This window comes from Penicillium psychrosexuale (genome assembly GCF_028828465.1).
Source record: "Penicillium psychrosexuale strain IBT 29551 chromosome Unknown utg000005l, whole genome shotgun sequence".
Classification (NCBI taxonomy): Eukaryota; Fungi; Ascomycota; class Eurotiomycetes; order Eurotiales; family Aspergillaceae; genus Penicillium; species Penicillium psychrosexuale.
The window spans coordinates 614,031-639,031 of record NW_026643190.1 but is presented as its reverse complement, the minus strand read 5'-3'; the positions used below and the strand labels follow the sequence as shown (position 1 = coordinate 639,031).

General features: G+C 52.8%; 8 protein-coding genes across 8 annotated transcripts; 5 read left to right on the top strand and 3 right to left on the bottom strand.

Moving 5' to 3' along the window:
- Positions 1-1,624: 1,624 nt before the first annotated feature.
- On the top strand, positions 1,625-5,001 carry N7518_009187 (glutamate dehydrogenase (NAD(+)); the record flags this gene model as incomplete). The annotated part of the gene is made up of 4 exons (XM_057190114.1): positions 1,625-1,636; positions 1,828-1,933; positions 1,986-4,816; positions 4,870-5,001. The coding sequence occupies 4 exons, from the start codon at positions 1,625-1,627 to the stop codon at positions 4,999-5,001; spliced, it is 3,081 nt and encodes a 1,026-aa protein (XP_057037770.1).
- A 302-nt stretch (positions 5,002-5,303) lies between these two features.
- Positions 5,304-6,518, bottom strand: N7518_009186 (uncharacterized protein; the record flags this gene model as incomplete). The annotated part of the gene is made up of 2 exons (XM_057190113.1): positions 5,304-5,363; positions 5,427-6,518. The coding sequence occupies 2 exons, from the start codon at positions 6,516-6,518 to the stop codon at positions 5,304-5,306; spliced, it is 1,152 nt and encodes a 383-aa protein (XP_057037769.1).
- A 1,151-nt stretch (positions 6,519-7,669) lies between these two features.
- On the top strand, positions 7,670-9,835 carry N7518_009185 (threonine/serine exporter family protein; the record flags this gene model as incomplete). Its single annotated transcript, XM_057190112.1, has 1 exon — positions 7,670-9,835. One exon carries the CDS (start codon positions 7,670-7,672, stop codon positions 9,833-9,835), a length of 2,166 nt encoding a protein of 721 aa, XP_057037768.1.
- Positions 9,836-9,984: 149 nt separating this feature from the next.
- N7518_009184 (putative integral membrane protein) lies at positions 9,985-10,503 on the bottom strand (the record flags this gene model as incomplete). Its single annotated transcript, XM_057190111.1, has 1 exon — positions 9,985-10,503. The coding sequence occupies one exon, from the start codon at positions 10,501-10,503 to the stop codon at positions 9,985-9,987; it is 519 nt and encodes a 172-aa protein (XP_057037767.1).
- Positions 10,504-12,111: 1,608 nt separating this feature from the next.
- N7518_009183 (uncharacterized protein) lies at positions 12,112-12,633 on the top strand (the record flags this gene model as incomplete). The annotated part of the gene is made up of 1 exon (XM_057190110.1): positions 12,112-12,633. One exon carries the CDS (start codon positions 12,112-12,114, stop codon positions 12,631-12,633), a length of 522 nt encoding a protein of 173 aa, XP_057037766.1.
- Positions 12,634-15,131: 2,498 nt separating this feature from the next.
- N7518_009182 (type I polyketide synthase) lies at positions 15,132-20,528 on the bottom strand (the record flags this gene model as incomplete). Its single annotated transcript, XM_057190109.1, has 2 exons — positions 15,132-20,375; positions 20,442-20,528. 2 exons carry the CDS (start codon positions 20,526-20,528, stop codon positions 15,132-15,134), a joined length of 5,331 nt encoding a protein of 1,776 aa, XP_057037765.1.
- Positions 20,529-21,334: 806 nt separating this feature from the next.
- On the top strand, positions 21,335-22,420 carry N7518_009181 (uncharacterized protein; the record flags this gene model as incomplete). The annotated part of the gene is made up of 3 exons (XM_057190108.1): positions 21,335-21,387; positions 21,437-21,887; positions 21,944-22,420. The coding sequence occupies 3 exons, from the start codon at positions 21,335-21,337 to the stop codon at positions 22,418-22,420; spliced, it is 981 nt and encodes a 326-aa protein (XP_057037764.1).
- A 636-nt stretch (positions 22,421-23,056) lies between these two features.
- On the top strand, positions 23,057-24,866 carry N7518_009180 (cytochrome P450; the record flags this gene model as incomplete). The annotated part of the gene is made up of 5 exons (XM_057190107.1): positions 23,057-23,177; positions 23,229-23,292; positions 23,349-24,146; positions 24,206-24,357; positions 24,421-24,866. The coding sequence occupies 5 exons, from the start codon at positions 23,057-23,059 to the stop codon at positions 24,864-24,866; spliced, it is 1,581 nt and encodes a 526-aa protein (XP_057037763.1).
- Positions 24,867-25,001: the final 135 nt, after the last annotated feature.

Sequence of the window (25,001 nt, the reverse complement as noted above, 5' to 3'; positions counted from 1 at the left end):
CGAACTAGAAGAACCAGTGAATAAGTATGTTGTACGGAGTAAATGAAGAGACCTTGGGGATCGGAAGACCATCCGAGCGGGATCTCCCCAGACTTGAGAAATCTAGATCAATGCCTGAGGCTATTTTACGTCACGGGGCGGAATATCATTTCCCCTAGAGGACAGCAATTACTTCATCTCTCGGTGGACGGCGGGCTCTTCCAATCGCAAGCCCGCCGAGAGTCCGCGATCACGTAAACGCCCCGCCAGGAAATTCTGGAGATGCGTAAAAGAAATGCAATTGATGTAGTTGTTGGGGTAAAGACGTGCCAATGCGTCTTTTCTAACGAATGACAGGGTGAAGCTACGAGCGTGTACTGTAGACGATGTTGATGTTTACCCCGCAAGTCATCCAGGTACCAGCCCTGGAGAGCCCCCTCCGGTTGGAGATATGACATACACATGTAACATGGGAGATATTGATGGTTTATCACCGGCTTTCTTCCAAGGTTGTCACCGGCCCGGCGACATTCGCAAAGATTGCCTCAAATTGCAATTGGCCTTGCCTCAACTGGTCAAACACGGCAAACTCCTCTTCAATGGCGAAAATCCCCCGGACCGAAACAGCCACCAGTGGAGCTGAAAGAGAGTAGGGCAGTCGATCACGATGCGATCTGGAGCAGCGCCGTTCGGGCTGGAACACGGAGAATGAGGCATTTAGCAACCAAAAAAAAACTCGGAAGTTTCTTATCCTAGAGTGGGTTCATGACACATTGCATTCCACGAGTGTTCGGCAGCGATCGCATCATTCCCTGTATACATCATCCATGCACCCTATTAAGACATCTCAGGTGACCCCCCCGTGGACCTGCTACTATGCTCTTTTCAGCTTCCAGCAAGTCTCTTCCAGGTCACCCGCTCACCTCTTTTTACCCCTGTTCCTGTCCTCAGCCACGTTCCAGACTTTTTGAGGCAATTCTTTTCGTCTCATATCGGCCCGCATGACGCAGCGGGATTTTGCTATCGGCTTGAGTTCGGAAGGAGGGGCGATGAGCTCCAATCAGCGGAGAATGTATCGCCGGCTGTTAGTCAAAGTGGAGAGAGAATGATCGTTTTGGGGTGGAACAAAGTGGACCGGCGGATCTTAATGAGCTTCGAGACCTCTATACGGTTGAACCTCCCCGCCTATTATCGGTTATAACTGGTGGGAGCGGGACGTAATAATAATAGAATAACTAATGGAAATAACAGAGTATGTATTAATAGAGACAAGAGATAATAGGGCTAACTAGGGATTAGCTAGGGACGAATAGAGCAGCACTAGTAAAAGCTGAGAATCAGGTTTTGTGTATAAAAGACTAGGGTTCCCCGGATTTTCTGATCCTTCTGATTCCCATCCATTCTCATTTCTCACCTTCAGTCCATGGCGACGATTGGTGATCATTGTATTTGCCAGTAAGTCTTACAGCGTTTCTTGTCCTCCTTGCTTGTTATCTTCGACCTACCGAGATAAGCACATTCTTTGTGTCGCCTTATCTCATCTCACACGTGCCAGATGATTCATCTGAGCTCATGCTGATTGCCTTATAGCTTCTGTCATCTTCTCGCTCTTACGTGTTAAGAGATCTGCCTCACATACTACATCATGTCGTCTCCAGTAACTACCCCACTGTCGGAGACTCCCAATGGCACTGGCGCGAGCTTGCCTAATCGCCCCCACCCTAAGCTCTTTGGAAGCCAGGATGGAAGCTCCGGCGCCGGCACCCCCATCGGTTTCCAGCGCTTTCCCCCCACAACAAGCACTTAGATCATGCCGTTGGAAACGCTTTGCGACAACCGTCCCCGCAGCCCACACACTTGGGGATCCCCGGTACCCCGCACCGTGTGCTCTCCGAGGAGGACCCGGGCTACATTGCGGCTACCTTTGAGGGCAAGCAGAAACAGATGGAACAAGGTCAGTGCAGTGGACGGATATGGAGATAATGCAATTAGCTAATTCCCAGCAGTGATGGACATATTGGAGGAGAAGGGCTTCTTCCCGAGCGACTTTGTCATCTCCGAAACCACCTGGTTCTATAACAAGCTTGGCATCGACGATACCTACTTCCAGACCGAGTCTGTGGATGCCATCGTGACCCAGATCCTATCCCTCTACGCCGCCAAAGTCGCCGCCTATGCCCGCGATGATAAGCAGCTGGAGATTCGTCTGGATAAAGAGGCCGAGGACCATGCGGTCTACATCGATACCAGCAGGCCCGGTGCGATTTCGGTCGATGGTCCACGCTATGAGCAGCGCATCGACGAGAAGTACGTCAACCATTCCAAGGGTGCCAACAGCTACCGCGTGGAGACCTTCCGCTCGCCGAGCACTCTGCCGGGCGACAATGGCCAGCAGCTCCGCTGCTACTTTGTTTACAAGTGCCAGTTCGCCAACCCCAACCCCTCACCGAATGAGACAAACATCGATATCATTGGCGAGAAGCGCTTCTTGCAAAAGGCCACTCCCAACACCAAGGCGATCTACCAGGAAATCATCGCCACGGCCGTTGGTCGCTCCGGTCCGGTGATTGAGATGTTCGAGATTGAGGGAAGCCGGGAAAAGCGTCTGGTGATTGCTTACCGCCAGGGATCCGCTCTGGGCTTGTTCAGTGCCCTGTCGGACCTGTACCACTACTACCGCTTGACCAGCTCGCGCAAGTACCTGGAGAACTTCTCCAACGGAATCACTGTGATTTCGCTCTACCTGCGTCCCTCGGACAAGTCCGAAATCTCCGCCAAATTCCCTCCCATTGAGGCTGCCATCCACCAGATCATGAAGGAGGTCTCTCTCTTATACTGTATCCCTCAGAACCGCTTCCAGAGCCACTTTGCCACTGGTCGTCTGAGCTTGCAGGAGACAATCTACGCTCACTGCGCGTGGGTGTTCGTACAGCAGTTCCTTAACCGTCTCGGTTCAGAATACATTTCGTTGGCTGCTCTTTTGGATGGCAACAACAGTGTTCACGCAGAGTTGCTCTCCAAGATCAAGAAGCGTCTGCGTACGGAGACATTCACCGCTGACTACATCTTCGAAATTATCAACAAATACCCCGAGCTGATCCACAAGCTCTACCTCGACTTCGCCAACACCCACTACGTTCAGACCCAGGAGTCTGGTGATGACTTCCTCCCCACCCTCAGTTACCTGCGTCTGCAGGTCGACGAGGTCCTCGATGGCGCCAAGCTGAAGCAGCTCATCCGTGGCACCGCCCACAACGAGCACGACGAGATGGTTATGACCTCCTTCCGCGTGTTCAACTCCTCCATCCTCAAGACCAACTTCTTCACCCCGACCAAGGTGGCTCTCAGCTTCCGCTTGAAGCCGGACTTCTTGCCAGAGCATGAATACCCCCAGCCCCTCTACGGCATGTTCCTGGTCATCAGCTCCGAGTTCCGCGGCTTCCACCTGCGGTTCCGTGACATCGCTCGTGGCGGTATCCGTATCGTCAAGAGTCGAAACGGAGAAGCATATAACATCAACGCTCGCTCGTTGTTCGATGAGAATTATAACTTGGCCAACACCCAACAGCGCAAGAACAAGGATATTCCCGAAGGCGGTGCCAAGGGTGTCATCCTCTTGGATGCTGATCACCAGGACAAGGCGCGGGTCGCCTTCGAGAAGTATATTGACAGTATTCTCGATCTGCTCCTGCCCCCCGTCAGCCCCGGTATCAAGGATCCGATCGTTGATCTGCACGGCAAGGACGAGATCCTCTTCATGGGTCCCGACGAGAACACCGCTGAGCTCGTCGACTGGGCCACCGAACACGCTCGCGGCCGTGGCGCTCCCTGGTGGAAGTCGTTCTTCACTGGCAAGAGCCCCAAGCTGGGCGGTATTCCCCACGACGTTTACGGCATGACCACTCTCTCGGTCCGCCAGTACGTCGTTGGAATTCAGCGCAAGTTGAACATCGACCCCGCAACACAGCTCAAGCTGCAGACCGGTGGTCCGGACGGCGATCTTGGATCCAACGAGATCCTCCTGTCCAACGAGAAGTACGGAGCCATTGTTGATGGATCCGGTGTGATCTACGACCCGAACGGTCTGAACCACGAAGAGCTCATCCGCTTGGCCAAAGCGCGCGCGATGATCTCACACTTTGACATGACCAAGTTGTCTCCCGAGGGCTACCGCGTCCTGGTCGACGAGAAGAACATCAAGCTCCCCAGCGGCGAGGTTGTCCAGAACGGCATGATCTTCCGTAACACATACCACTTGCGCACGCAGGAGAAGTTCGATTTGTTCGTGCCCTGCGGTGGCCGCCCCGAATCTATCGACCTGGCATCCGTCGGCAAGCTCATCAAGGACAACAAGTGCATCATTCCTTACATCGTCGAAGGTGCCAACCTGTTCATCACCCAGGACGCCAAGCTGCGCCTCGAGAAGGCCGGCTGCATCCTGTACAAGGATGCCTCCGCCAACAAGGGTGGTGTGACATCTTCCTCCCTGGAAGTCCTAGCCTCGCTGTCTTTCAATGACGAGGAGTTCGTCGATAACATGTGCATCGACGAGGATGGCGCCGTCCCTGACTTCTACAAGGCCTATGTCCGCGAAGTGCAGGAGATTATTCAGTCGAACGCCGCCCTCGAGTTCGAGGCTATCTGGCGCGAACATGCGCAGACTGGTGTGCTGCGCAGTGTCCTTAGTGATCGTCTCAGCTTGGCAATTACCAAGCTTGACGAGGAACTCCAAATGACCGAGCTCTGGGACAATGTTGGGCTCCGTCGCTCTGTGCTTGGCGATGCCCTCCCGCGTCGTCTGTTGGAGAAGATTGGTCTGGAAACCATCTTGGAACGTGTATGTCTCCCCTTCTTCTCTTCTTGTATTTGAACCTCCGCTAATAATCCCAGGTCCCTGAGAACTACCTCCGTGCCATCTTCGGCAGCCACCTGGCCAGCCGCTTCGTATACGAGTACGGCAACAACCCCAGCCAGTTCGCCTTCTTCGACTTCATGACCAAGCGCCTGGCTAAGCTTCAGTAAGCCGTTGGAATTAGACATTCCTGTGCGAAAGCACTGGTTTTGAAACTGTTTTGTCATTATTTCTGTTTTTCTTTTTGAGAAAGACTTATCCGGGTCAGCGAAATACTTAATACGGAACAAAAGAAGATCTGTTCCCTTGACGAATGTATGGTTTAAAAAGTTTGGCGAGCGAGAACAGAGAGAGGCCGCTTGGGCAAGATGATCCTTGGAATCCAAATTCTTACCCATTGGAACTGCCATAGTCCTACATAACTCTATCATGCAAATTCTATTATATTACACCAACCAACTCCTCCCAATGCTTACTTCCATCTGTTCTGAGACGACACAGTCTCAGCCATAATCAGCACGATATTCACTGCCTTTTAGGATGTTAGTATATGTCAATAGGACACCCGGGTCGTCCTTAAAACAGAAGAACTCACCAATAACAAATCAACTCCCTCGGATACCTCAACCTCCCACCTCGGCCTCAACTTCACTTTGGATCTACTGTAGTCCATCGTATTGTGTCGCGAGATATGCATGATCTTCTGGTTACCCATCATGACACCCGTACCCGACCCAGCCAGCTGCTTCACTTTCAGCTCGACTTTTGCGCCGGGCGAAGCATTAGCTTCAGGACGGGGACTGGTTCTGCTGCTGCCGCTACTGCTGCCGGGACTGGCATTCGCATTCCGCGACGCAGATGTAGACGCAGACGAAAGAAACGGGGAAGCCGGCGCCGGCTCCTGCGGCGGCTCAATTGCATCGAGCAGATCGCGCAGGGAATTAGGCGAGTCCCGGCGAACGGAGGCGTAGGAGGGAAGGAGTGTTGGTGCTACAGGAGCCTGAACGGGATCTTGACGTGAATGTGGATGTGGATGTATATCTTTCTCATTCCCCGCATCCCCACCCCCTTCTTCACCCCCAACCCCAGAAACAGCGCTATAAGAAACAGCACTATAAGGCGGTGGCTCGTCATCCGACACCGCCAATCCACCCCCACTCCCTTCACGCCTCTCCCTAACCACCGACGCAAGCGCATTCACAAACCGCACATCAAGCCTAAACCCCCCACCAACCCCAATCCTCGACCCGGGCCCATCCGTCACCCATGGCGTCGAAGCAACCATTAATTCCGCCTGCTGATCAGGGAGTCGGGCCACCCATTTCCGGATCGGCAGCCACGCCCGTCGCAAGACGAGCACCGGCACGTCCTCGGCGTCGCAGACTGTGCGCGTCATGTTTGGCCATGGTTTGTCGTACACGGTGTAGAGGAGGACGGCGCGGTTGGGGCTGTCTGGGGTTTCGTGGGCGCGGATGCGGTGGATGGTGAAGGCGGAGGCGGAGGCGGGGGCTTTGGGGTGGGCTGTGGAGGGGGGACTGGTGTCTTGAGTCGGGGTTATTGTTAGGATTGTTGCGGTGTTTGCTAGGAGGTCTGCGGGCGGGGAGAGGAGGTGGTAGGGTTGGAGAGCTATTGGTGTTGCGGGGGATATGAGGGGGTTGGTTTTTGGTTTGGAGTTGCGATTGGGCATTGGGATTGCGGTTTGGTGGTGGTTGATGTTGATGTTGTAGGGATTGTAGGGATTGGTTATATCATGTAGTAGGTTGTGTATATAGAGATCTAGGAAGTTGGAGTGATGTTGCTGATGTGGGGGCGGGAGTGCCGGATACGTTGTAGCACTGAGGTCACCAATTAGGAATACAGTATATATAAACAGTCGAATACATCAGGGACTATGTAACCTTCCATCGCAAGTCGTCCCCCAGCTATGTATACAAATAAGAATGAAGCAATTCGAACACAAGGTCATTATTATCTACGGACATAACGGATATAGCATGTTGGCCTATTTACCGAGGCATTATATACAACTACACCGACTGCTACTTACATCTACGCCTCCCAATAACTAACTCAGAGTCATAGTCCATTCAATATAGTTAGCATGTCTTCAATAGTGACAATTTTAGCACCTCCAGGCCCAATTAGAATCTCACCAAGGACAGATCCTTCACCGAGTGGAACCTGCTGGAACCAGGCCCACAATATGCCGCCGACCGAGGATAGAGGCGCAGTCCAGACCGGGGAAGAATTATGCGTTGAAAGGGGCAATTGGAAGAAAATCAGCATGAGGGAGTTCGTGTAGCACCGTTCGACTAGTGCTGTATGTTCTAACCAAAGGAGATTAGCCATGTTAGCGCGGGTTAGTGGCTGGGAAGCTTATTTTCGTCTATCAAATGCCAATTGCCAGATATCAAATGGCAGATGTCACTCCGGACGGGTCAAACATGGATCTGTCAGTCCACCAGCCCGTGAGAATCCAGTACGTATCCATCGTCTGCTTCTAGTTAGGGCATGCCACGAATAGATCCTTCATATTACGCGTTAATAGTGCAGGCGTATGGCCATAACTGCAATGCATAAATGGCACAACGTGGGGCCTCGAACCGGTTTCTCCTCATTTTAGACAAAAGGAACCCACTTTTCCCCGATTTCATTTCTTTCTTTCTTCTTTCTAAAATATGAGGTCGAACCGTTTGTGGGGCCGTTACTAGACTGCCAAGTTAGCATCTTTGCTACGGGGGTCTGCTAAAGGAGAACTTGCTCTCTGACATTTCCCTAGAAAACGAGTCATTGCCTCCCGTCCATCTTCGGGAGGATTCATATTCGCCGCGTCGTGCCATGTCGGACGCACAGGAAAAGGCGCCGCCGATCCCTCCTCATCCTTCTGCGGGGACTGCCGAGGCAGACCGCGCTGAAGGCAGTGATCACAATGTCGATTCCAACGCAGAAACCCTTCGCCCAGACGAGGCGCACCCGGAGCCTGAAACAATTTACCAGCGATGTCGGGCAGCAGGCCGGCGGATTCGCAATCGCGCTGTTGTCATAGCCGAGATGCTCGGGCGACCACATGAAAAAGGGGATGGGTTGAATTCGCCAATGTTGCCAGACTACTATGAAACACTAGACGATATCCGAGCTTACGAGGCCCGCCAGGCACTTGATGAGGAAGCGCGCCTCCCGGGAACAGACTATGATTCACAAGCGCGTCTCTTGGTGGAACAAATGGGGTCCCAGTCCAGGCTACGGCGTCCACACCACATCAAAGAACCGTGTTCCGGGTCGACAACCCCAGGAACGCCAGGGACTCCAGATGAGTCGGCAGGACCTGGTAGTCCACCCGGAGGGCTCTTATCACATCTTCTCCGTGTATACGCCGACAACCTCCACGCAACCCGGCTGAGTACTATGTCTACAGCGTCAGAACCCAGCCCGGATGCAGAACCCAAACCGGACGCAGAACCCATCGCATTACCCGACACAGCGACGGGTGAAAAGAAAGACAAGTTGAAATGGTACAACCACCCCAACAAACCCTCCCACAACTATACTTCCTCCCTCATCAATGCATCCATGGATTTGTGCCGGGTCGCGCTCCCCGGAGCCACGGGTCCCCCTCCCGCGACTCCCAACGAACGAAAGAAGGAAAACCGCAAAGGAAAGAAAAACATCAAGCTCACCGTCCACATTGCCGCCATTCTCGCCCGCCAGCAGTACATCATGCAGCTGTGCCGCGCTCTAATGAGATACGGCGCCCCAACCCACCGCCTGGAAGAGTACATGATGATGACATCCAACGTACTAGACATCAAAGCGCAGTTTATGTACATCCCCGGATGCATGTTCATGTCCTTCGACGACCAGCTAACTCGCACCACCGAGGTAAAGATCGTGCGCGTAGTGCAGGGGCTGGACCTCTCCCGTCTCGCGGAGGTACACAACATCTACAAACACGTCGTCCACGATATCATCAGCGTGGAAAAAGCCATCCACGAGCTAGACCAGATCATGCAGCGCAAACCGCGCTACAACCGCTGGCTCCTCATCCTCCTGACCGGCTTAGCCAGCGTCACCGTCGGCCCATACTCCTTCAGCGCCCGCCCCATCGACCTCCCTATCATCTTCATGCTCGGCTGTCTAGTAGGCTTCATGCAGTACGTCGTCGCGCCCAACTCAGCGACCTACTCCAACGTCCTCGAAGTCACCGTCGCCATCCTCGTCTCGTTCATCTCGCGCGCGTTCGGCAGCATCCAGCATAACGGCGAGCGCGTCTTCTGCTTCTCCGCTATGGTGCAGTCCTCCATCGCAATGATCCTCCCAGGCTTCGCCGTGTTAAGCAGCAGTCTCGAGCTGCAGTCGCACCAGATGAACGCGGGCTCGATCCGCCTCGTCTTCACGATTATCTACTCGCTCTTCCTCGGGTACGGCGTTACCGTCGGCACGACCATCTACGGGCTGATGGACAAGAACGCCACGAACGAGGCGACGTGCTCGCATCTGCCGGAGGTCTGGGGCAACGAATACATCCAGCACTTCCCCTTTGTCGCGCTGTTCTGTCTCTTCGCGGGGCTGATCAATCAGTCCAAGCCGAAACAGTTACCCGTGACTATCTTCATGGGTATGTGCGGCTACATCGCGAATTACTTTAGCACGAAGAAGCTCGGCGCGAACCAGGTTGCTAATACCGTGGGCGCGTTTACCATTGGGCTTCTGGCTAATCTGTATAGTCGGGTATGGCACGGCCATGCGGCTGCTGCTATTATTCCGGGTATATTCACCCTCGTCCCGTCGGGTCTGGCGTCCAGTGGGTCGATTATTTCTGGCTTGCAGTATGCCGAGGCTGTTGCGGCGGGTGATGTTACTACCAGTGCGGCATCTAATAGCTCGCTTACGGCGCTGGGATACGGCATGATCCAGACGGCCATTGGTATTTCCGTCGGGCTGTTCATCTCCGATCTGATTGTTTACCCGCATGGAAAGAAGCGGAGTGGAATTTTCAGTCTGTAGACCTCCATCTTTGTTTATATTGTATTATTTGCATTAGCGTCTTGATTCCAGAGCGGAAAAAGCGTCCCATTTATACTAAATATTAATACCGAATCTCAATCTCAATGTCATGTCATGTCACAATATCAACATCAACATCAACATCAACATCACAATGTCAACACAGCCCCCAAAAAAGCAATCCAAGCAGGCAAATCCGCAACAACCATCCGAATCCGGTGAATCCCCACCCACCGTCGCATATCAGCCGACGCGCCCACCCCACTCTCGCCCAAGTCCTCTCTAACAGCAACATTATCCACAATCCTCTTCACCGGCCCGGCGACAAACGGCACAAAAACCAAATGTCCGACCGCGCCGGCTAGCCCCACCCAGTAGAACGCCGTTGTCTGCAGCGGCTTTTGCGGGTAGTAGCGGTTCAAGAAGAGCGTGCCGGCCGCGGAGGTTATTGTGCCGAGGTTCAGGGCCAGGACGGTCCATACTGCGCGGTTGAAGACGTGGGAGAACCATTTTGGTAGGACTTTGTCGGATGTGGGTTGGAGGGAGGGCTGGAGGAAGCCCGTGTTGGTTGTTAGTTCTAGGATGGCGTGTGCGAGGGTACCCGTGCTGGTTGCTAAGGGTAGGGTATGGAGGAGGAGGTATGGGTTTAGGATTAGACCGGAGGCCATTTTGGTTATTAGGTGGTGAGGGTGGTGAGGGTAGTGAGGTAGTGAGGTGGGATTTAGATGGGTGAGTAAAGGAGTAAGTGAGACAGCAAGGCGATATGCATCAATTGGGGCCGAATTGACTAATCTCCGTGGGCTGGTGGGTTGATCTCACCTTCGTCCCCGTTACGCTGACAATGGCAAGCCAGCTCCAGACACTTTTCAAAATCATTCTCAGATATGGATTTCAGCTAGGCTGAACGTGATGGCTCCACCAGACATAATGGAAGATGACTACAGACCTGATGTTGAATGTTTGTCCTCTTCAGTCAAACACATATACTTCACCTGATCTCAACGACTCTGTATAAATATTCTCAGCACCATGCTCAACTTCTATTCCTTGTCAACCTCCTCCATCAATTTGGCTTATATTATCACCGGTCCATCAAATATCGGTCTGCCCATTCGGCTTACCCTCATTCTACCAACTCTCATCTTACTTTCTCTCACACCCCTCTCCCAAAAGACCATGGACTGAGGAGAGCCCCTCAAGTCTTCTCTCACGAGGACCTTGATGTCCATGCCAAATCGACATATCTTACCCCTTATATATATTTCTCTATATAATCAGGTGAGTTCAAGGTCAATGGCATACCATTTGAACTGGAATAGCTAATCCCTCCCAGCAATATAGCTAGTGCAGATTCCTCCACATTATTGATGAGAAGGTCCTCCTACGCATCAGACGCGGCTACAACGTTCCCGCCGACAAGCTAGGACAGCAATATACCAACCTTGTCATGGTCACTGAGCGTGTCGGTTGGCATACCGACCTGAACTTCCACCGACTTGGAGAATTCACCACGTCATCCGCCGTGCAGCATTGAGAGCCTGTGACGACGGCAGATCCCTTCGACAGGGAGGCGGAAAAGGCGCACACAACCTATGGCGAGCGGTTCTGGAGCGTCTCCGATGTTGACGCCGAGACTGTCCATTTCGCAAATACCGGAGGGAAGTGTGCTATATATAATCCTCCAGGTGAATTTATCCAGTGACAGATACCTGATGTGGGAAGCAAAGGGAGCTGAAATATAACTGAGAGATATATCTATATATCCCCAATGGTAAGGCTCAACCACGCAGTGAGAAACTTAACCAAAGTCACACTTCTAACTATCAAAACGCACAGGGCGATCATACCTGATTATCGAAGAAGCGTCTCAAATGGTCGAGTCACAAGCGCTATATAGTATCATGCGCAATCTGAATGGGTTGAAAAAGGCAATCCTCAGTGGGGATACTGCACAGCTTCCACCGACTGTGATATCGAGAGACATTCGGTGGATGCTTTAGAAGGCAACAATCATCCCGGAATTCACAAGACCGGATCCAAACCCTGCCCTCGAACTATCGGGCAAAGACGATGCTCGATCACAGGACTCCAGAAATGTCGCTACAACACACGAGGAACGTGGCCATTCGTTCGAGGGTTGCATCTCTTAACGACCAACAACTGCATCGGGCTGTGGGAGCTGCTCTGGCAGTCACCTGCTCAATTCATTGGGTTGGCTACGAAGCGTGGCTGGCAATCTCTACGCGACCATCCAACTATCCATTGGTAGTCGTGTAATGCTGCTGGAGAATCTCTGGACGGAGCGCGGGCTTTATAACGGGTCGTTTGGGACCGGAGAGGATATAGTATGGCCTCCCGGTACCGTAGATCCTCGCCGTGAGCCGCCATCCGCCATACTCGTCAGGTTTGACGAGTACACTGGTCGCGGGATTCGGCCAGAAATATCCTCAGCGGTCCCGATTGTCCGTTCCACCCGCGAATTTTTCCTTGGGACAATACAGTGCACTCGCACACAGTTTCCAGTAATGCTAGCTTATGCGATCACTGTGCACAAGTCTCAGGGTATAAGCGTGGACCGGGCCGTTCTGAACATTTCCGAGAGACTCCACTCCTCCGGACTACACTACGTGGCCGTCTCGCGTGTCCGCACTCTCCGGGGTATCCTGTTCGAGGAGAGTTTCAACCTTGACCGGATCCAGTCTGCACAGCCTACGGCGCCATGCTTCTACGTTTCGGGGACCGTACCCGGCGCCTACCTCAGCATATTACACGCGAGGCTGTTCCTGAATCCCCCGTAGCCAGTCTTCCACTTCGACCATCTCCGCGGCAGTCCACTCCGTCGCGGATTCCAATCCGCTCTACTAATGCCTCGTCCCCGAGTTCCTCGCCTTCTTGGAGAAGTACGGAGACTGTTCTGGTTCGTCGCTCAGCTGCTGCTATAGCCTTGGCATTCATTTACTGACCGTATTCTATTACTTGTACAGCCACAGGCTCCATTTACCGACGATTCAGAATAACTTGGTCAAGGATCTGACAGCGAGAAAATGAACCTTGACCGTCACTTGGACGATTCGTAAAGTACGCGTCTTATCGAAGGCGCTGACCAAACACGCGATGCAGTGATTGAAGCTCTGTGAAGATAATATCAAAATAAGAAGATCACAGGCATGGAAGATAATGTCAAGAAACTGCCGCCTCAACATGCCTATCCTTTTCCACGCCTCACTGTCGGGGATGCACCAAGGGATAAAGGGGGAAATGGCTGGTTAATCTTGAACCAAATGACCCAGAGTCAACACGCGAGAAGGTTGAGCTTCTGACATGTGGGCTTATATATAATTTTAGTGAGTTCATTCTTTCCTCATTTACATGATGTGTCTCTATTGCTGAGTGTTGCTGATACATTATTTAGAAAAGTGGAACATGGTCCGTGAACAGGGATTTCTATCACCACTTTAAGTCCACTTGAAGCGGTCACCAGATTCAGCAGCGGAGATGGGTGATAGGAACACACATGACGAGCTGGTGCTTATATATCGGAACAATATCAAGATGGCTGGTCGACGAAGAACTTCACTGTCGCAATCTCTCTCGCAAGCTCTCTCTAGGAGGGAGATGCGAGAAAGGTAATTATAAGAAGGTCTCTGGGGCACTGAAAAAAATTCGCCCAACAACAGACTTCGATTCTCTCCGATTTCCTTGAATTTCGAGATACCCAGCAAAAAGCAGAAATCTTTTGAAATCAGCCATTGATGACTGTGACGTGGACGATTGCTGGGAAAGCTCATACCATGCGCTTTAACTGCAAGCAGAAATGGGAGAAGGGAGATCCACTAGTAAGAAGCAGCGAACATACTTCACCATCTCATCATTCGGAGCCGGCATGATCCGGGTACTCAGAGGGCGATTGTGGAATCCAAGCTACAGGCAGACAGTGATGTTAGTGTGTCCATGAAGCCCGCCAGCAAACGCCTCTAACAATTCAAAAACAGCTCCACCCCCACAAAGTGACCTTCTCTTGCCCTCGAAGCCAGAACCGACAGAATCCGATGGAGAAACAGTCTGACGAAAAAGGGGACGAACTCCACGCGTTGGATAGGACCGCAAATGGCTCGATACCGTCCAGATTGGAAGGATTAACCCTAAACGGATCGACACAAAGAGTACCGCAGCAGACGAAACTACCAAGGCTCTAGAAAAGGAAATTGATTCTTCTCCATCACCACTGTATCTGAGTACCTTGTGACCCGGCAGCTCCTCGCAAGCCACAAGCGGCTGTCGCAGCTGGGATATATATCATATTCTCTTCTTTACGGGGAAACACAGGCCTTACATTAGTGATTCTACTGTGCCAATAGTATTTACCTATTCTTAGCCTTTGCGGAAGTTTCATGGTATCATCGACTCGCGCCTATCCCGCATGGCATCCGGGTTTAGGACATGTTACTCCTGGGACAAAATCTGGAAGTCATGCAACGCATTTTTACTGTGGCATACAGATGGTCAGCTCGCTCAAGCGGACGGAACTTCAGGAGCATGGAAGAGTTTTCCAACTTCGCGCTGGCGTTGATGATTGCGGTGGATAATTGATTGGCGAAGGTTCTTAGAGAGAGACTAGAATTGAATAGCGAAACCCGTTTATTCTTTGAAAATTGATAACCTCTACGGCGTAAGAGTGATTAGATTCTTCAAGTGTTATGCGAACTCTTTTGGTGACAGTGATTTTCACGCGACGTAATAGACTGTTTTTCGGTAGTTACTGGCAAGCAAGCTCCACGTCTTCGAATTGGATTACTCTCTTGTGCAATGGTTGCCTATGCTGTGTATTGTCTGGTTTGAACTAACATGGGCCATTGGCTACTTTAGCAGCGCTATGGAGGGATGACGAATGATATCTGACTTGTTGTGGATCGAAAACGTCAACGACTCGATCTCGGGACTGACCGCTCTGGCAGATGGTGCCTATGACACGTGACAAGTAATTCACAGTCACAGTCACATGTCAGCTTAGCTTGGCAGAATAATGAAGCTCATTCTTCCCCTTTTTTTGCTATGTTGTACTACGAATTACAGATCAGGAAGAACATACAAGATATATTTTATGTGGTCTAATAACTAAGGCTCTCGACATAATGAAAAAGGAATATAAACAATGCAAACATAAATCTCGCATGGACAAGACAATCATAAACTCAGAAATCGACACGACACAACAAGCATTCCACAATATGAAGACCACGAACAATCGATCAATATCGCTAACATTGAGCAGCCAATCCCGTTGAATCGAGATCGACTAATTTCCAATCTTCTCCGCAAACCACACCACTAGATGACTGACAGTTGGGTGACTCCACGTCAAAGTCGGAGGCACCGCAACCTTGAGCGTCTGCTGCAGCTGGCGACGCAAAGTGACCGTCATGACCGAGTCTACACCTAGATCAGCGAGGGCTGCCTTCGAATCCACATCCTCAGCTGTCATCTGCAACACCTTGGCCACGCAGCCCCGGATCTTCTCATCCAGGTACGTCTTGAGCTCCGGTCCTGATGAAGGCACCGCATCACTGCCATTGGAACTTGCAACAACCGGCGCGTTACCAGACAGTGCGCCCACACGACGCACCGCAATATCATTGAGGATAGACACCGGCACCGGCTCCCCGTCCTCAAAGGCACGACTTCGCAAGACAACTCCGTGGTCCATATCATACTTGGCGAGATGCTGCCAGGCAGAAAAAGCCTCATCGCGCGTGATATCTGTGATCCCCTTGGATTCCAACTCCGCGTTAATGAAGTCCGTGCTGGCGCCCATACCTAGGCCCCGCCACGACGTCCACTGGAAGGACACGACCGAGTCGCCCAGGCGCGCCCGGTGCGTGGCCAGTGTATCCAAGAAGGCGTTGCCGCTGCCGTAAGAGGCTTGGCCAGTAAACCCGACTAGGTTTCCGCAAGAGGAAAACATGATGAAGAAATCAACACTCTTCGGGGGGAAGACTTCATGCAAGGCTAGTGCGCCCGCAATTTTGGGCGCGAGAACCCGGTTGAAGGCATCGCGTGTGGTTTGCATTACCAGCTCGTTATCTAGGACACCGGCGGCATGGACGATACCCTGGACTGCAGGGAGGGCGAGGCGGTCTAGGGCCGTTGACAGCTGCTCCACTGCATCCGACTTGGTGATGTCTAGGGGGAGGACATGGACGGAGGCACCGCGACTCTCCAGGAGGCGGATCTTGGCAATGGTAGGCTGGAGATCCGTGCTGACCTGGTCCCAACTGCGGCGAGGCGGAAGAGCACGTCGCGAGATGAGCAGTAGACGTCTGGCTCCTTTCTCGACCAGGAAGTCGGCCACCTCGAGTCCGAGTATTCCGAGACCACCAGTGATGAGATACGTGCCCTCGGCGCGAGGAAGCAGGCGAGGACCGTCGCTGACAGGGCGCAGCTTGCTGCGCGGTAGGCTGCGGAACCGCGAGGTGCGGGCGATTCCGTCGCTAATTCGGATGATGTCGGCGCCGTGGATGTATCTCATCGTGGAGAGGGGGATTATGGGCTCTTCAATGTCGATGAGGGATCCCAGATCGGGGTGCTCACTAGCGATGATCCGCGCCAGTCCAAACAACGGGGATTGGGCCAGGGCAGTGGCAGTTTGACCATCGCCCACGTTCGCAGTGAGTGTGAAGACTTTGATGGGCAGTGAGCCATTGACAATGAATTTGATCAGTTCGAGCAGGTTCCAAGTGAACGACTCGGATGCAGCGGGAATCTCTGCCAGCGAGGCGACCTCGCCGGGGATGTAGGCCACGACGGTTCCCTTCTCGAGTGGGAGGGATGGAGCGTTGCTGAAGAAGTCCTCTGTGCTGGAGAACTGGAAGGATTGAATCTGGGTCGGCAGACTCGCGGCATAGTTGGCCAAGGTGGCAGCATCGGGCGAGACCATAATCACCGTCGTGATGGGCAAAGGCTCTTCGGCCGGGGTGGCCGGTGGCCAGGCGATTTGATGCACGAGACTCTCCATGCTGCCACTTACGCCGGGGGTTCCTTCAATCTCAGAGAAACGCATGGCCGTGAACTTTGCGAGGACCTCACCCGTATCACTCAGCACGCTAACGTGAGAGGTGGGCACTGCGTCGGAGGCCTCCTCGACGAAGAGCCAGCTGATCTTAGGCGGATCCTCCAAGGTGAATATCTCCACACGCTCGATCTGGGCCGGCATCCGCAGTGCAGCTGTTTGGAAGACAGTAGAGCCGACGGAGGTGGCAGCATCGAGAATTGGAGCCCAGGAGGAAGAATCCCAGGGCAGGGACGAATCCCCGAGGACTGCGGGATTGACATCAACGCGCGCCAGCATCTCCTTGGTATTGCGGTAGTGCTCTGTTACCGCCCAGGGGAATCCCATGGCTGAGACACCTACCTTGTCCAAGTAGTCAATTGAAAAGTTGTCTGGAAGTTTGGTGACCAGTCGCGCTTTGACGGCGGCGAGGTCGATGCGATCTACTGGACTCAGAACCTTCCGGTTCCAATATGCAGTGGTGTGAGTGACCCAGGAGGCATCGTCATCCGACAGCGAAGGCTCGCTCGGAATCAGGCGGGAAACGACCTTGACCTGATCCTGTTGCACCACGACCTGGACGGACCGTGGCGCATTGATGGCGACAGGAACGCGGAGCACCACGTTCTGGAGCATCTGGGCACCGGTGCCCTTCAAGAAGGTATTAATAAGACCCGCTGCTGGCACGATCTCGGTGCCGTGCAGGGGATGGCTGCCGGGGAAGGGCTTCGTTTCGTTGTCCAGCCGGGTAGTGTAGACGAATGTGTCGGTTCCAGGCACTGCAATACGCTGTCCTAGAAGCGTGTGCTTCTCGACATCATGCGTGAGGCCAGTATTGAGGGGCGCCGTCTCTACCTTGCGCCAGATGGGCTTATGCATCCAGGTTGTCGTAGGCAGTCCGGTGGCCCAGCGTCCAGGCATCTGCGCCGCCCAGTTCACTTCCGCGCCGCGACAGTGAAGCTGTGCGATGCTGTGCAGGATATGCTTCTCGATCGGCTTTTGGCGAAGGAGAGTCGGAATGACCGCAAAATCCTCCATGCCTGCGTCCATTAGCGTCTCATTGATGGAGTGAGACACCACTGGATGGGTTGAGACTTCTAGGAAGAGGCGATATCCGTCCTCAACGGCCGCCTGGACGGCCCGGGTGAGACGCACGCGGTTGACCATGTTGCCGGTCCAGTATTCCACGTCGCGCAGGTCCTGGCCGCGAGGGTCGACCAGTGCGGTGGAATACAGCTTGATGGTGGGACTCGTGGGGGCCAAAGCCTGTCCGAGCGCATCTCGCAGAGGATCTATGAGGCCATTCAGGGTTGGACTATGGAAGGCAATGTCGCTCTTAACGGTGAATGTCTTAACGCCGCGTGCCTTGAAGGCTTCTGCTGTCTCAGCCACTATCTCCTTGTCTCCAGCCACCACGCAGGAAGAAGGCGATGAATCGATGGCCACAACCAGGTCCTGTCGGGGACCCAATATCTTCTCAGCCTCGCCACTAGGAAGGTTGACAAGAATCATACCGCCCTTGCCCATGACCTGTCGGTATAATAACGCTCTGCGAGTCACGATAAGTGCACCCTCTGCTGGGGATAAAGCCCCAGCCACAACACTGGCCGCGATTTCGCCCACTGAGTGGCCGATCACGGCCTGTGGAGTGATGCCATTGCTCTGCAGCACGGCACTAAGTCCGATTTGCATGAGATAGGTCAGGATTTGAACCCGATCAGACGACTCAAAATCGCCTGTCCGGAGCAGCTCGATGGGTGATAGGCCAATCTCAGCTTGGATCAGCTCATCGAGTGGCTGGATGGCTGCGGAGAATACAGGATTGTGAATCAGTTGCTTGCCCATGTCTGGCCACTGCGCACCGTGCCCGGAAAACACCCAGACAACGTCCTTGCTGATGTCTGCGCCCAACACACGGCTCTGAGTCGTGAAAGGATGGTTGACTCCATTGACCAATGCTTGTAGGACTTGGGTAGCATCAAGATGGCCGTCAACTACAAGCGCTGCTCGGTAGTCATGGTGATCTCGTCGCGTAGCCAAAGTCGTGAGAACTTCACTCAGATTATGGTCTTTTCCTTCAGCGGTCATCCACTCGCGCAACGTTTTGGCCTGCAGGGCTAGCCGTTTTTCTTGGGGCCCTGACAATAACAAGAGGCCTGGTCCAGTCACTGCTCCATCATCCAGGGGATCTGGCTGTAGGACATGACTGAACTCCTCGATGACTGCGTGAGAAACGGTTCCTCCGTAGCCATACGAGCAAACACCTGCTCGCCGAATGGGGTCTGAGGAGGGCCACGGGGTGGCCTCCTGAACGACCTTCACGCCGGCCTTGTCCCAGTCAATTCGGCTATTGAGCTTTGTCAAGTTGGCCTGGGGCGGCAGGATGCCCTTTTGGATAGTCAGGATTGCTTTTATAAAGCCCATAACTCCTGCACCAGCCTCCAGGTGACCAATATTGGGCTTGACGGACCCAATGTAGCACGGGTCGTCGGCGTGACGGTCAGTTCCGTAGACGCCTGCAATGGCTGATATTTCAGTTGGGTCGCCCAAGGGCGTAGACGTGGCATGAGCTTCCACATATCGCACGGTGCTAGGATCGACACCCGCAACGGTAAGAGCAGTCCGCGCTGCTAACTGTTGCGCTTTGGCATTGGGGGCCATGATGCCGTTCGTCTTCCCATCCTGGGCTACTGCACTGCCCTTGATAACGGCCAAGACATTATCATGGTCAAGCAATGCACGGTGTAGACTTTTGAGGACGAGGGCGCCGGCGCCTTCACCTCTAGCGTACCCATGGGCGTCATCATCGAAGGACTTGCAAGATCCATCAGACGAGATGGCCCCGGCTTTGTCGAGGACGCGGGTCAGTCCCGGTCCACAGAGGGCATTGACGCCTCCAACAATAGCCACCTTTGATTCCCCCAACCGGATGGCCTGAACACCATGATGGATGGCGACGAGGGACGAAGCACAGGCCGCATCCACGGCGCTGCTGGGTCCCATCAGGTTGAGGTGGTAAGAAATGCGGTTGGGCACGCCACAGTATGCGGTGCCTATGCCCATCCAGGCCTCGACATTCGGCAGATCCTCCAGCACTAGCTTGGAGTAGTCGTCCGAGTTGACACCCCAGAAGACCGCCGTGTCGCTCCCAGACAGGCTCTTGGCAGGAATGCCGGCATCCTCAAGTGCTTCAGAGGCCACCTCTAGCGAGACTCGCTGTTGGGGATCCATCTGCTCGGCCTCTTTAGGGGAGATGCCGAAGAACTGACAGTCAAAGTCCTCCAGGCGGTCCAGGAAATAACCACGCGATGTCGTCTTCTTGAGCTCTTTTGCATTTCGTGGATCCCGGCGATAGTAAGGCTCCCAGCGCATCGGTGGGATCTCACTCACTGCACTTTTCTGACTGAGGAGCGATTGCCAGAGAAGCTCGGGGCTGTGGTTGCCTCCTGCCACACGGCAGGCCATTCCCACCACGGCCACGTCGTTGGAGAATTCCTATTCACTGTCAGTCCGAGGTACGCTTGGGCAGAAATGACAACGTCGGGAATAGGGGCCACATACATATTCACTGTATTCAGTCTTAGGGGTTTCAGCTGGTGCTGGGGATGTTTTCCCAGAGGGATATGTAGAAGGTGAAACAGAATTCATGTTTGTCAGTAGCAGTTTGGAGACTCAGTCTCCTTAGCAAAGTCAAGCTTATTCATGAAAATGTCTACAGCTGTCGGTTATTGATGTCCCTTTATATCTTTTGCTCACCAGTACAACATCAGGAAATCCTCCCATCACCCCCCTCCACGGCGGTTTATTATCGTCTCGGAAAAGCCGACATGCAGCATCAACAGAGATAGCGGATTGTGGCTTAGTTTCCGAATGGGGACATCTTTATCTTCATCCATTCATCCATTCGGGGATATTGTCGTGTTTCCGCCATAATGCGGCCAGGTTTCGCGAATAAGATTCATCGACAGATAACGGGGATCTATGGATAGGAGCCAAGAATTCTTCTCCCGTCCGTCCGTAAGCAATGGCAATGGCGATCTTGAGACATCGAGGATTGGCGGCTGCAGATTGTCGTACACCAAGGGCCAAGCCTCTGTCAGCCCTAGGCCTGAAAGGGATGCATGCTGATTTTTGGCCCAAAGGAGTGCCGGGAACGATTTCTTCAAAGGTACTAGATGAGCTATCTCACCCTTTAGGAACCTCATGAGGACTCCATACAGATACTCCGGAGGAGGAGAAGGTGCATTGCTCAAAAACTCCCAAGTGTGGATCAGGCCATTTCAACATGCTTCAACAGGCAGCCCATGGGGAACTGGTTGAATGCGATAGCTAGTATATATGCGATGGTAGAGACACACGACATTTTCTGGATATTCTTTAGGAGAAGAGATTGAATATTCGTGGTTCTTCTGTAAAATCCGATTTTCACCAATTGACCAACCTTCACAAGCATAATGGCCCCATTTGTGCCCTACCATTACTCGGCCGGCCAGTCGACTATTGTCAAGTATGTAATTAGCTCCCTTCACCGGTATTTTGATCGCTGACATAGCCAGATTTGGCGGTCTTCTCACCACCGAGTTCCTCGAACCTCCACCAGGTCGTTGTTTTCTCTTCCGTCAGACATACCGTCACACCATTGAAGGCTCAATCCCGGAAAATCTGCGCAAGCTCATCAATAGCACCGATCGACCAAAAGGTCCGCCTCCGCATTTTCACCAATTCCAAACCGAGTACTTCCGTGTCGGACAGGGAGTGCTCGGGATTGCAGTGGACGGGGTCGTCCGCCGCATCACTCCAGAAGATGGCGAGATCTCGGTCAAGGCGGGTAGTGTGCATAACTTTTTCATCCATCCGGATTCTCCCGAGAGCATGACGGTTTACCTGAGTGCGTCAGACTCGGGGAATGACTACCAGCTCGATCGGGTCTTCTTCGAAAACTGGTACGGCTATTGGCACGATGCATTGTTGCACGATGGAGGGATCGATTGGATCCAGTTCCTCGCGGTAATTATCTATCCTCCGCACAAAATCTTCCGTACCATCGGCTGACATAGTAGTAGATTCAAGATGGCGGGGATGCCTATACACCCGCTCCTGCATGGGTGCCCTTTCGCCGGCAGGTTGGATACTGGACCTGTGTAATCATCGGCCGCTGGATCGGGGGACTCCTAGGGTATAAGCCATTCTTCCGAGAATATACCACGGATTGGGACTTTGCTGTCGCCAAGATGAAGGGTTCCTTCTTTCAGCGGCATCTAGTGCATGCTGCATTCGAGGAGGAGAAATCCTGGACGAAGCAGGTAGAGCTGGAACCCAAGGCTAAGCCTGAAAACGCTGAGTTTGAGCAGTGGACGGACGATATGTCTCCCACCCCATTGACCCTGGGCGCAGTTGCGTATGAGCAGGGGCTGTTTAATGGCGTACGGCCCGGGTCAGCAAATGAGTCTAATGGTCACTCCACAGGGGTCGAGAGCAAGTTGGAGCAGTTAGGTTCTTGGACTCAGCGACGGACAGTGGTGGACAATGCGGGAAAGTAGAGATATATCACTCAACGCCTGTTAGTCTATGAGTCCCGGTTCGTTTGAATTCAATTGTTATTTTTACTCCTTTCTTCCTGCGTAGCGATATGAGATGATGATTGATTGTCTAGACTGAGATATGTTCAGAAGATCTGGACGGCGGGGAAAAATCATGATCTCATGTGGCAGGCGTGTCACTTGCTATAGAGAACGCTACGTCTCTTATACACCCCTATTCAAAGAACTCCTGCTTCCCATAAAGCCCTTTTTCTACGTAGAATATTAAACATAGATCGGTTGGTTGTCGTACACCAGGGGCTAGCAGGATTTCAAAAGCCTCCTCTCTGTATTCTCAAAGGTTGTAGCACACGCTTGACGCCTAACTGTCCATTGAGGCAAGTTTCCCATAGTATTTCGAGGAGAATTACAAAAGCATCTTTGATAATAGTTAGGTAGACAGGACAGGATATAGGCGGAGACAATGTATCTTGCTGTGAGAGCTCTATACGAGCAGACTCCGATTCTCCTTTAGGAACCCTAAACCGTCGCCCACCTAGCTGAGTCCCAATCTCAAAATGGGTTTACCCACGTTGATGAGGACCATAAGTATAGAGAATACCTCTGCCCTGAGGACTACTTTCCGGCGCCAACACTATGGATCTCCTACAGCTCGCACCAACGCACCTTCTGGCGATACTGCTCAGTAGTACGGGCGCATTCGTCCTTGTCACATATCTCCTCCGTGCAGGACATCGACCCCCAGAGCTCCCGAACGGTATGTTATTGCAAAGGATAAGGCAGGAATTCAAATCTAACAGATGCACAGGGCCTCCAACTGTTCCTCTTTTTGGAAACGAACTGCAAGTGCCAAAGTCGGATGCACATTTTCAGTAAAGGACAACTCCCCTGTGATGTAGGGGGCCAACTTGCTAAGTGCTTCACATAGGTTTTCTCAGTGGGCTAAGGAATATGGCGGTTTCTTCACGCTGAAGCGATACAACAACACCACCATCGTCATCAGCGATCAGAAACTGATCAAGACACTACTGGACAAGAAGAGTAACATATATTCCCACCGACCGGCATCATTGGTATCTCACCTGATCACGCAGAGCGACCATCTCCTGGTCATGCAGTACGGGGAGAGATGGCGCATGTTACGTAAAACCATCCATCAATACTTCATGGAGCCCCGCTGCGAGCGCGAGCACTGGAAGGTCCAAGAGGCGGAGGCCAAACAGATGCTGCATGACTATCTGACCATGCCAGAGGATCACATGCTGCATCCAAAGCGTTACAGTAACAGTATCACCAACTCACTTGTCTTTGGGATTCGCACCAAAACTGTCCACGATGAGTACATGAAGAAGCTTTTCTATCTGATGGACAAATGGTCTTTGGTGCAGGAGCTGGGCGCCACCCCGCCTGTCGACTCGTTTGCTTTGTTGCGCTATGTGCCGCAGTGGCTGTTAGGCAACTGGCGGAACCGAGCGGTCGAAGTGGGTGATCTAATGCAGTCCCTTTACCAGACTGTTCTAGATCAAGTGAAAGAGCGCCGCCAACGGGGTGTTCAGCGCGACTCCTTTATGGATCGGGTTCTAGATACACTAAAACAAACTCCGCTCTCCGAGAATGAACTACGATTCCTAGGAGGAGTTCTGATGGAAGGAGGGTCCGATACTTCTTCCTCGCTTATATTGACCATTATTCAGGCCATGACTAAGTATCCAGAAGTGCAGGCAAGGTATGCTGACCGCGCCAAGTTTTTCATCCAATGAGAAAGCTAATAGGGTGGTATTGCAGGGCCCATGCAGAAATCGACTCTATTATCGGCTATGAACGCTCCCCGGCTTGGTCTGACCGGTCCAAGTTGCCCTACATCAACATGATTATCAAAGAATCCCACCGCTGGCGTCCTGTTAGCCCCTTGGGAGTTCCCCATGCCGTTGCGGAAGGTTTGTTGAAACCGGTATTTTCTCTCTCAGAATAACAAGAGATTGGCTAACAAATCTCCTCAGACGACCACATCGATGGGAAACTCATCCCGCAAGGATCAAGCATCGTTCTCAACGTCTGGGGCATGCATCATGACAGTGAGCGATGGCAGGAACCTGAGCATTTCCAGCCTGAACGCTTCGCCGATTTCCCAGCCTTAGCCTCGGCCTACGCAGCGTCCGAACGGCGAGACCACTTCGGTTACGGGGCGGGCCGACGCATCTGCCCGGGCATCCACTTGGCGGAACGAAACTTGATAATCGGCGTTGCCAAGCTGCTCTGGGCCTTTGAGTTCCTCGAGCCACCCGGCAGCGACAGTGACATTTCGGCTCACTCCGGCGCTAGTAAGGGATTCCTTCATTGCCCCAAGGACTATGGATGTGCCATTCGTCTCCGTTCTCCGGAGAAGCGGGGGACCATTATGCGGGAGTTTGCCGAGGCACAAGAGGTTTTTGCTCGATTTGATTAGATTAGAGCATACGCTTGAATATGACGATTACCCCCTCCTCTACTCCATCGGGCATTGTTATGCGAGCTGTCAGCGCGGCATCAAAACCTTATTTTCCTGCAGATCATCCGTGTAATCAATGCAGTATGTTCCGAT